The sequence below is a fragment of the Somniosus microcephalus genome, chromosome 11, assembly GCF_052327205.1.
Source record: "Somniosus microcephalus isolate GS21.2 chromosome 11, FLI_Smic_1.0, whole genome shotgun sequence".
Lineage (NCBI taxonomy): Eukaryota > Metazoa > Chordata > Chondrichthyes > Squaliformes > Somniosidae > Somniosus > Somniosus microcephalus.
Window position 1 is genome coordinate 121,995,800 of NC_140997.1, and position 12,066 is coordinate 122,007,865.

At 52.0% G+C, this 12,066-nt stretch overlaps 1 protein-coding gene across 1 annotated transcript; it reads left to right on the top strand.

Moving 5' to 3' along the window:
* Window positions 1-1,981: 1,981 nt before the first annotated feature.
* Window positions 1,982-3,890, top strand: LOC147110847 (uncharacterized). Its single transcript, XM_085999973.1, has 4 exons — window positions 1,982-2,061; window positions 2,381-2,698; window positions 3,076-3,410; window positions 3,556-3,890. The coding sequence occupies exons 1-4, from the start codon at window positions 1,982-1,984 to the stop codon at window positions 3,888-3,890; spliced, it is 1,068 nt and encodes a 355-aa protein (XP_085856099.1).
* Window positions 3,891-12,066: the final 8,176 nt, after the last annotated feature.

Sequence of the window (12,066 nt, forward strand, 5' to 3'; positions counted from 1 at the left end):
CTCTCTCCCTCGACAAGTGATCCCTCGACAACTGATCCCTCTCTCCCTCAACAACTGATCCCTCTCTCCCCCGACAACTGATCCCTCTCTGACTCAACAACTGATCCCTCTCTCCCTCGACAACTGATCCCTCTCTCCCTCGATAACTGATCCCTCTCTCCCTCGACAACTGATCCCTCTCTCCCTCGACAACTGATCCCTCTCTCCATCAACAACTGATCCCGCTCTCCCTCGACAACTGATCCCTCTCTCACTCAACAACTGATCCCTCTCTCCCTCGATAACTGATCACTCTCTCACCCAACAACTTATCCCTCTCTCCCTCGACAACTAATCCCTCTCTCCCTTGACAACTGAGCCCTCTCTCCCTCAACAACTGATCCGTCTCTCCCTTGATAACTGATCCCTCTCTCTCTCGACAAGTGATCCCTCGATAACTGATCCCTCTCTCCCTCAACAACTCATCCCTAGATGAGTAGTCCAACACTGCCCTCAATGACTGGTCCAACACCCTCCTTAATGACAGGTCCAACACCCTCCTCGATGACAGGTCCAACACACTCCTTGATGACTGGTCCAACACCGCCTTCGATGACTGGTCCAACACTGCCCTCGATGAATGCTCCAATACCGTGCTCATTAACTGGCCCAACAACACCCTCGATGACTGGTCCAACATTTTCATCGATAATTGGTCCAACACCCTCCTCAATGATTGTTCCAACACTCTCCTCGATGACTGGTCCAACATTTTCATCGAAGATTGGTCCAACACTCTCCTCAATGATTGGTCCAACACCCTCCTCGATGACTGGTCCAACATTCTCATCGATGATTGGTTTAGCACCGGCCTTGATGATTGGTCCAACATGCTCCTCGATGATTGCATCATCACATTCCTCGAGGACTGGTCCAAACCCTCCTCAATGACATCTCCAACACCCTCCTCGGTGGCTGGTCCAACACCCTCCTCGATGAATGGTCCAACCCCCTCCACAATGACATCTCCAACACCCTCCTGAATGACTGGTTCAACACTGCCTTCGATGACTGGTCCAACACAGTCCTTGATAATTGTAACAACATCACCCTCAATGACTGGACCAAAACCCTCCTCGATGACTTGTCCAACTCCGCCCTTGAAGAATGGTCCATGATTCTCCTTGATGACTGGTCCAACACCCTCCTCAGATATTGGGCCAATACCGCCCTCCATGACTGGTCCAACACCACCCTCGATGACTGGTCCAACATCCTCCTCGATGACTCGTCCAACATCGCCCTCGATGAATGTTCCAGCACCCTCCTCGATGACTGGTCCAACACCCTCCTCAATGACTTGTCCAACACCTTCCTCGATGACTGGTCCAACCCCATCCTTGATGATTAGTCCAACATCCTCCTTGGTGACTGATACAACACCCTCCTCGATGATTGGTCCAACACCCTCCTTGATGACTGGTCCAACAGCCTCCTCGATGACTGGTCCAACACTGCCCTCGATGACTGGTCCAACAACCTCTTTGATGAATTGTCCAACACCCTCCTGGATGACTGGTTCAACACCGCCCTTGAGGATTGGTCCAATATTCTCCTCGATGACTAGTCCAACACCATCCTCGATGTCAGGACCAACACCGCCCTCGATTACTAGTCCAACACCATCCTCAAATAATGATCCAAAACCCTCTTGATGACTGGTCCAACAACCTCCTCGATGACTGGTCCAACACCAGACTCGATGATTGGTCCAACATGCCCCTCGACGACTGGTCCAACACCGCCCTCGAAGACTGGTCCAAAAGAGCCCTCAATGAATGGTCCAAAAGCGCCCTCCATGACAGGTCCAACACCCGACTCGATGACTGGTCCAACATTCTCCTCGATGATTGTTTCAACACCCTCCTCGATGACTGGTGCAACACCCTCCTTGATGAATGGGCCAACACTGCCCTCGATGATGCATCCAACACCCTCCACGATGATTGGTCCAACGCCCCCCTCAATGACTGGTCCAACATTCTCATCGATGACTGGTCCAAAACCACCCTCGATGACTGGGCCAACACAGCCTTCGATGATGGGCCCAATACCCTCCTGGATGATTGCTCCAACACCCTCCTCAATGACTGTCCCAACACACTCCTTGATGACTGGTCCAACACCGCCTTCGATGACTGGTCCAACACTGCCCTCGATGAATGCTCCAATACCGTGCACAGCCTTCGATGATGGGCCCAATACCCTCCTGGATGATTGCTCCAACACCCTCCTCAATGACTGTCCCAACACACTCCTTGATGACTGGTCCAACACCCCCCTTGATAATTGGTCCAACACCCTCCTCGATGGCAGGACCAACACCCTCCTAGATGAGTAGTCCAACACTGCACTCAATGACTGGTCCAACACCCTCCTTGATGACTGGTCCAACACCGCCTTCGATGACTGGTCCAACACTGCCATCGATGAATGCTCCAATACCGTGCTCATTAACTGGTCCAACAACACCCTCGATGACTGGTCCAACATTTTCATCGATAATTGGTCCAACACCCTCCCCGATGATTGTTCCAACACCCTCCTCGATGACTGGTCCAACATTTTCATCGAAGATTGGTCCAACACTCTCCTCAATGATTGGTCCAACACCCTCCTCGATGACTGGTCCAACATTCTCATCGATGATTGGTCCAGCACCGGCCTTGATGATTGGTCCAACATGCTCCTCAACGATTGGATCAACACATTCCTCGAGGACTGGTCCAAACCCTCCTCAATGACATTTCCAACACCATCCTCGATGACTGGGCCAACACCCTCCTCGATGAATGGTCCAACCCCCTCCACAATGACATCTCCAACACCCTCCTGAATGACTGGTTCAACACTGCCTTCGATGACTGGTCCAACACAGTCCTCAATCATTGTAACAACATCAGCCTCAATGACTGGTCCAAAACACTCCTCGATGACTTGTCCAACTCCGCCCTTGAAGAATGATCCATGCTTCTCCTTGATGACTGGTCCAGCACCCTCCTCAGATATTGGGCCAATACCGCCCTCCATGACTGGTCCAACACCACCCTCGATGACTGGTCCAACATCCTCCTCGATGACTCATCCAACATCGCCCTCGATGAATGTTCCAGCACCCTCCTCGATGACTGGTCCAACACCCTCCTCAATGACTTGTCCAACACCTTCCTCGATGACTGGTCCAACCCCATCCTTGATGATTGGTCCAACACCCTCCTTGGTGACTGATACAACACCCTCCTCGATGATTGGTCCAACAGCTTCCTTGATGACTGGTCCAACAGCCTCCTCGATGACTGGTCCAACACTGCCCTCGATGACTGGTCCAACAACCTCTTTGATGACTTGTCCAACACCCTCCTCGATGACTGGTCCAAAACCGCCCTTGAGGATTGGTCCAATACTCCCCTCGATGACTTCTCCAACACCATCCTCGATGACTGGTCCAACACCCTCCTTGATGACTGGTCCAACACCATCCTCGATGTCAGGACCAACACCGCCCTCGATTACTAGTCCAACACCATCCTCAAATACTGATCCAAAACCCTCTTGATGACAGGTCCAACAACCTCCTCGATGACTGGTCCAACACCACACTCGATGATTGGTCCAACATGCCCCTCGACGACTGGTCCAACACCGCCCTCGAAGACTGGTCCAAAAGAGCCCTCAATGAATGGTCCAAAAGCGCCCTCCATGACAGGTCCAACACCCGACTCGATGACTGGTCCAACATTCGCCTCGATGATTGTTTCAACACCCTCCTCGATGACTGGTGCAACACCATCCTTGATGAATGGGCCAACACTGCCCTCGATGATGCATCCAACACCTTCCACGATGATTGATCCAACCCCCCCCCTCGATGACTGGTCCAACATTCTCATCGATGACTGGTCCAAAACCACCCTCGATGACTGGGCCAACACAGCCTTCGATGATTGGCCCAATACCCTCCTGGATGATTGCTCCAACACCCTCCTCAATGACTGTCCCAACACACTCCTTGATGACTAGTCCAACACCCCCCTTGATAATTGGTCCAACACCCTCCTCGATGACAGGACCAACACCCTCCTAGATGACTCGTCCAACACTGCCCTCAATGACTGGTGCTGCACCCTCCTCGATGACAGGTCCAACACCCTCCTCGATGACAGGTCCAACACCCTCCTTGATGACTGGTCCAACACCGCCTTCGATGACTGGTCCAACACTGCCCTCGATGAATGCTCCAATACCGTGCTCATTAACTGGTCCAACAACACCCTCGATGACTGGTCCAACATTTTCATTGATGATTGATCCAACACCCTCCTCAATGATTGTTCCAAGACCCTCCTCGATGACTGGTCCAACATTTTCTTCAAAGATTGGTCCAACACCCTCCTTGATGACTGGTCCAACATTCTCATCGATGATTGGTCCAGCGCCGCCCTTGATGATTGGTCCAACATGCACCTCGATGATTGGATCAACACATCCCTCGAGGACTGGTCCAAACCCTCCTCAATGACACCTCCAACACCCTCCTCGATGACTGGTCCAACACCCTCCTCGATGAATGGTCCAAACCCCTCCTCAATGACATCTCCAACACCCTCCTGAATGACTGGTTCAACACTTCCCTCGATGACTGGTCCAACACAGTCCTCGATGATTGTAACAACATCACCCTCAATGACTGGTCCAAAACCCTCCTCGATGACATGTCCAACTCCGCCCTTGATGATTGGTCCATGATTCTCCTTGATGACTGGTCCAGCACCGTCCTCAGATATTGGGCCAATACTGCCCTCCATGACTGGTCCAACACCACACTCGATGACTGGTCCAACATCCTCCTCGATGACTCGTCCAACATCGCCCTCAATGAATGTTCCAGCACCCTCCTCGATGACTGGTCCAACACCCTCCTCAATGACTTTTTCCAACACCCTCCTTGATGACTGGTCCAACCCCACCCTTGATGATTGGTCCAACACCCTCCTTGGTGACTGATACAACACCCTCCTCGATGATTGGTCCAACAACCTCCTTGATGACTGGTCCAACACCCTCCTCGATGCCTGGTTCAACACTGCCCTTGATCACTGGTCCAACACAGTGCTCGATGATTGTAACAACATCACCCTCAATGACTGGTCCAAAACCCTCCTCGATGACTTGTCCAACACCGCCCTTGAAGATTGGTCCATGATTCTCCTTGATGACTGGTCCAGCACCATCCTCGGATATTGGTCCAACACCGCTCTCCATGACTGGTCCAACAGCACCCGCGATGACTGGTCCAACACCCTCCTCATTGACTCGTCCAACTTCGCCCTTGTGGACTGGTTCAAAGCCCTCCTCGATGACTGGTCCAACACCCTCCTCAATGACTGGTCCAACCCAGTCCTTGATGATTGGTCCAACACCCTCCTTGGTGACTGATACAACACCCTCCTCGATAATTGGTCCAACAACCTCCTCAATGACTGGTCCAACACCCTCCTCGATGCCTGGTTGAACACTGCCCTTGATGACTGGTCCAACAGTCCTCGATGATTGTAACAACATCACCCTCAGTGACTGGTCCAAAACCCTCCTCGATGACTTGTCATACACCGCCCTTGAAGATTGGTCCATGATTCTCCTTGATGACTGGTCCAGCACCATCCTCGGATATTGTTCCAACACCGCCCTCCATGACTGGTCCAACACCACCCTCGATGACTGGTCCAACATCCTCCTCGATGACTCATCCAACATCGCCCTCGATGAATGTTCCAGCACCCTCCTCGATGACTGGTCCAACACCCTCCTCAATGACTTGTCCAACACCTTCCTCGATGACTGGTCCAACCCCATCCTTGATGATTGGTCCAACACCCTCCTTGGTGACTGATACAACACCCTCCTCAATGATTGGTCCAACACCCTCCTTGATGACTGGTCCAACAGCCTCCTCGATGACTGGTCCAACACTGCCCTCGATGACTGGTCCAACAACCTCTTTGATGACTTGTCCAACACCCTCCTCGATGACTGGTCCAACACCGCCCTTGAGGATTGGTCCAATATTCCCCTCGATGACTACTCCAACACCATCCTCGATGACTGGTCCAACACCCTCCTTGATGACTGGTCCAACACCATCCTCGATGTCAGGACCAACACCGCCCTCGATTACTAGTCCAACACCATCCTCAAATACTGATCCAAAACCCTCTTGATGACTGGTCCAATAACCTCCTCGATGACTGGTCCAACACCGCACTCGATGATTGGTCCAACATGCCCCTCGACGACTGGTCCAACACCGCCCTCGAAGACTGGTCCAAAAGAGCCCTCAATGAATGGTCCAAAAGCGCCCTCCATGACAGGTCCAACACCCGACTCGATGACTGGTCCAACATTCGCCTCGATGATTGTTTCAACACCCTCCTCGATGACTGGTGCAACACCATCCTCAATGACTTTTTCCAACACCCTCCTTGATGACTGGTCCAACCCCATCCTTGATGATTGGTCCAACACCCTCCTTGGTGACTGATACAACACCCTCCTCGATGATTGGCCCAACAACCTCCTTGATGACTGGTCCAACACCCTCCTCGATGCCTGGTTCAACACTGCCCTTGATCACTGGTCCAACACAGTGCTCGATGATTGTAACAACATCACCCTCAATGACTGGTCCAAAACCCTCCTCGATGACTTGTCCAACACCGCCCTTGAAGATTGGTCCATGATTCTCCTTGATGACTGGTCCAGCACCATCCTCGGATATTGGTCCAACACCGCTCTCCATGACTGGTCCAACACCACCCGCGATGACTGGTCCAACACCCTCCTCGTTGACACGTCCAACTTTGCCCTTGTGGACTGGTTCAAAACCCTCCTCGATGACTGGTCCAACACCCTCCTCAATGACTTGTCCAACACACTCCTCGATGACTTGTCCAACCCCGTTCTTGATGATTGGTCCAACACCCTCCATGGTGACTGATACAACAACCTCCTCGATGATTGGTCCAACACCGCCCTCGATGACTGGTCCAACACACTCCTCGATGATTGGTCCAACACCCTCCTCGATGATTGGTCCAACACCGCTCTCGATGACTGGTCCAACACCCTCCTCGATGATTGGATCAACATCCTCCTTGATGATTGGTACATCACCTTCCTCATTGACTGATCCAACGCGGCCCTCGATGACTGGACCAACACAGCCCTCGATGATTGATCCAACGCAGCCCTCGTTGACTGGTCCAACGCAGCCCTCGATGACTGGTCCAACACTGCCCTCAATGACTGGTCCAACACCCGCCTCGACGACTGGGCCAACATTCTCATCGATGACTGCTCCAACGACCTGTTCGATGAATGGATCAACACCCTCATCGATGACGGGTGCAACACCCTCTTCGATAACTAGTCCAACACCATCCTCGATGACTGGTCCAACACCGCTCTCGATGACTGGTCCAACACACTCCACGATGATTGGTCCAACACCCTCCTCGATGATTGGTCCAACAGCCTCCTCGATGACTGGTCCAACACCCTCCTTGATGACTGGTCCAACAATGCCCTTGAGGATTCATCCAATATTCTCCTTGATGACTGGTCCAACATTGTCATCGATGACTGGTCCAACAATGTCCTCGGTGAATGGTCCAACACTTCCCTCGATGTCTGGTCCAAAACCCTCCTTGATGACTGGTCCAACACTGCCCTCAATGAATGTACCAAACATCGCCCTCAATGACTGATCCAACACTGCCCTCAAGGATTGATCCTTGATTCTCTTTGATGCCTGTTCCAACACCCTCCTCGATGACTGGTCCAATACCTTCCTCAATGACTGTTCCAACTCCGCCATCGATGAATGTTCCAACACCCGCCTCGATGACTGGCCGAACACTCTCCTTGATGACTGGTCCAACATTCTCATCGATGACTGTGCCAACAGCCTCTCGGTGACTGGTCCAACACTGCCCTCGATGACTGGTCCAACATTCTCATCGATGATTGGTCCAACACCCTCCTTGATGATTGCTCCAACAACCTTTTCAATGACTGGTACAACAGCGCATTCGTTGACTTGTCTAACACCGTCCTCGATGATTGGTCCAACACCGCCCTCGAATACTGGTCCAACACCCTCATCGATGATTGGTCCAACACCCTCCTTGATGATTGCTGCAACACCCTTTTCAATGACTGGTGCAACAGCGCATTCGTTGACTTGTCTAACACCGTCCTCGATGACTAGTCCAACACTGCCCTCGATGACTGTACCAGCATCGCCCTCACTGCCTGGTCCAGTACTGCAATCAAAGATTGGTCCTTGATTCTCCTGGATGCCTGGTCCAGCACCCTCTTCAGTGACTGTTCCAACTCCACCCTCGATGAAAGTTCCAACACCCTCCTCGATGACTGATCGGACACTGCCCTCGATGACTGGTCCAACATTGTCATCGATGACTGTTCCAAAACCCTCCTCGATGACTGGTCCAACACTGCCCTCAATGATTGTTCCAATATTCTCCTTGATGACCGGTCCAGCACCCTCATCGATGACTGGCCCAACACCCTTCTCGATAACTGTTGTAACACCCTTCTCGATGACTGGTCCAATAGCGCAATCGTTGACTGGTCCAACAACTTCCTCAATGATTGGTCCAACACCCTCCTCGATGACTGGTCCAACACCGGTCTTGATGACTGGTCCAACACTCTCCTTGATGACTGGACCAACACCCTCCTTGATGACTGGTCGAACACCCTCCTCGATGACAGGTCCAACAGTGCCCTCGATGACTTGTCCAACAACCTCTTTGATGACTGGTCCAACACCCTCCTTGATGACTGGTCCAACAGCCTCCTCGATGACTGGTCCAACACTGCCCTCGATGACTGGTCCAACAACCTCTTTGATGACTTGTCCAACACCCTCCTCGATGACTGGTCCAACACCGCCCTTGAAGACTGGTCCAACACCCTACTCGATGACTGGTCCAACAACTTCCTTGATGATTGGTCCAACACCCTCCTCAATGATTTTTCCAACACCCTCTTCGATGGCTGGTCCAACCCCGTCCTTAATGATTGGTCCAACACCCTCATTGGTGACTGATACAACATCCTCCTCGATGATTGGTCTAACACCGCCCGCGATGACTGGTCCAACACACTCCTCGATGATTGGTCCAACACCCTCCTCGATGATTGGATCAAAATCCTCCTTGATGATTGTTCCAACACCTTCCTCGATGACTGATCCAACACGGCCCTCAATGACTGGTCCAACACGGCCCTCGATGACTGCACCAACATCGCCTTCACTAACTGGTCCAGCACTGCCCTCAATGATTGGTCCTTGATTCTCCTGGATGCCTGGTCCCACACCCTCCTCAATGACTGTTCCAACTCCACCCTCGATGAATGTTCCAACACTCGCCTCGATGACTGATCGAACACTCTCCTCGACAACTGATCCAACATTCTCATCGATGACCGTTCCAACAAGCCGCACGGTGACTTGTCCAACACTGCTCTCGATGACTGGTCCAACATTCTCATCGATGATTGTTCCAAAACCCTCCTCAATGACTGGTTCAACACTGCCCTCAATGATTGTTCCAATATTCTCCTTGATGACCGGTCCAACACCCTCATCGATGACTGGTCCAACACCCTCCTCGATGACTGTTGTAACACCCTTCTCGATGACTGGTCCAACACTGCAATCATTGACTGGTCCAACACCGGTCTCGATGACTGGTCCAAAACCCTCCTGATGACTGGACCAACACACTCCTTGATGACTGGTCGAACACCCTCCTCGATGACTGGTCCAACACTGCCCTCGATGACTGGTCCAACAACCTCTGATGACTTGTCCAACACCCTCCTCGATGACTGGTCCAACACCGCCCTTGAAGACTGGTCCAACACCCTCTTCGATGACTGGTCCAACAACTTCCTTGATGATTGCTCCAACAACCTTCTCGATGAATGTTGCAACACCCTTTTCGATGACTGGTGCAACAGCGCACTCGTTGACTTGTCTAACACCGTCCTTGATGATTGGTCCAACACCGCCCTTGAATACTGGTCCAACACCCTCCTCGATGGCTGGTCCAACACCCTCCTCGATGACTGGCCCAACAATGCCCTCGAGGATTGGTCCAATATTCTCCTTTATGACTGGTCTAACATTCTCATCGATGACTGTTCCAACTCCGCCCTAGATGAATGTTGCAACAACCGCCTCGATGACTGGTCCAAAACCCTCCTTGATGACTGGTCCAACACTGCCCTCGATGACTGGTCCAACACTGCCCTCGATGACTGTACCAACATCGCCCTCACTGACTGGTCCAGCACTGCTCTCAACGATTGGTCCTTGATTCTCCTGGATGCCTGGTCCAACACCCTCCTCAATGACTGTTCCAACTCCACCCTCGATGAATGTTCCAACACCCTCCTCGATGACTGATCAGACACTGCCTTCGACGACTGGTCCAACATTCTCATTGATGACTGTTCCAAAACCCTCCTCGATGACTGGTCCAACACTGCCCTCAATGATAGTTCCAATATTCTGCTTGATGACCGGTCCAACACCCTCATCGATGACTGGCCCAACACCCTCCTCGATAACTGTTGTAACACCCTTCTCGATGACTGGTCCAATAGCGCAATCGTTGACTGGTCCAACAACTTCCTCAATGATTGGTCCAACACCCTCCTCGATGACTGGTCCAACACCGGTCTCGATGACTGGTCCAACACTCTCCTTGATGACTGGACCAACACCCTCCTTGATGACTGGTCGAACACCCTCCTCGATGACAGGTCCAACACTGCCCTCGATGACTGGTCCAACAACCTCTTTGAAGACTGGTCCAACACCCTCCTTGATGACTGGTCTAACAGACTCCTCGATGACTGGTCCAACACTGCCCTCGATGACTGGTCCAACAAACTCTTTGATGACTTGACCAACACCCTCCTCGATGACTGGTCCAACACCGCCCTTGAAGACTGGTCCAACACCCTCCTCGATGACTGGTCCAACAACTTCCTTGATGATTGGTCCAACACCATCCTCAATGATTTTTCCAACACCCTCTTCGATGGCTGGTCCAACCCCGTCCTTAATGATTGGTCCAACACCCTCATTGGTGACTGATACAACACCCTTCTCGATGATTGGTCTAACACCGCCCACGATGACTGGTCCAACACCGTCCTCGATGATTGGATTAAAATCCTCCTTGATGATTGGTCCAAATCCTTCCTCGATGACTGATCCAACACAGCCCTCAATGACTGGTCCAACACTGCCCTCGATGACTGTACCTGCATCGCCCTCACTGACTGGTCCAGCACTGCCCTCAATGATTGTTCCAATATTCTCCTTGATGACCGGTCCAGCACCCTCATCGATGACTGGTCCAACACCCTCCTCGATGACTGTTGTAACACCCTTCTCGATGAGTGGTCCAACAGCGCAATCATTGACTTTTCCAACACCATCCTCAATGATTGGTCCAACACACTCCTCGATGACTGGTCCAACACCGGTCTCGATGACTGGTCCAACACCCTCCTTGATGACTGGTCAAACACCCTCCTCAATGACTGGTACAACACTGCCCTCGAAGACTGGTCCAACAACCTCCTCGATGACTGGTCCAACAACTTCCTTGAGGATTGGTCCAACACCCTCCTCAATGATTTTTCCAACACCCTCTTCGATGGCTGGTCCAACCCCGTCCTTGATGATTGGTCCAACACCCTCCTTGGTGACTGATACAACACCCTCCTCGATGATTGGTCCAACAACCTCCTCGATGACTGGTACAACGCTGCCCTCGATGACTGGTCCAACAACATCCTCGATGACTGGTCCAGCAACTTCCTTGAGGATTGGTCCAACACCCTCTTCAATGCCTGGTTCAACACTGCCCTTGATGACTGGTCCAACACAGTCCTCGATGATTGTAACAACATCACCCTCAATGA

Excerpts from the sequence above, each read along its gene's own strand:
- LOC147110847 (XM_085999973.1), top strand. The coding sequence starts at position 1,982 with ATGATTGGTCCAACGCCCCCCTCAATGACTGGTCCAACATTCTCATCG. Across the intron at positions 2,062-2,380 it reads AAACCACCCTCGATGACTGG|TCCAACACTGCACTCAATGA; the intron begins GCCAACACAGCC and ends CTAGATGAGTAG. Across the intron at positions 3,411-3,555 it reads AACACCCTCCTCGATGACTG|TCCAACACCATCCTCAAATA; the intron begins GTCCAAAACCGC and ends CTCGATTACTAG.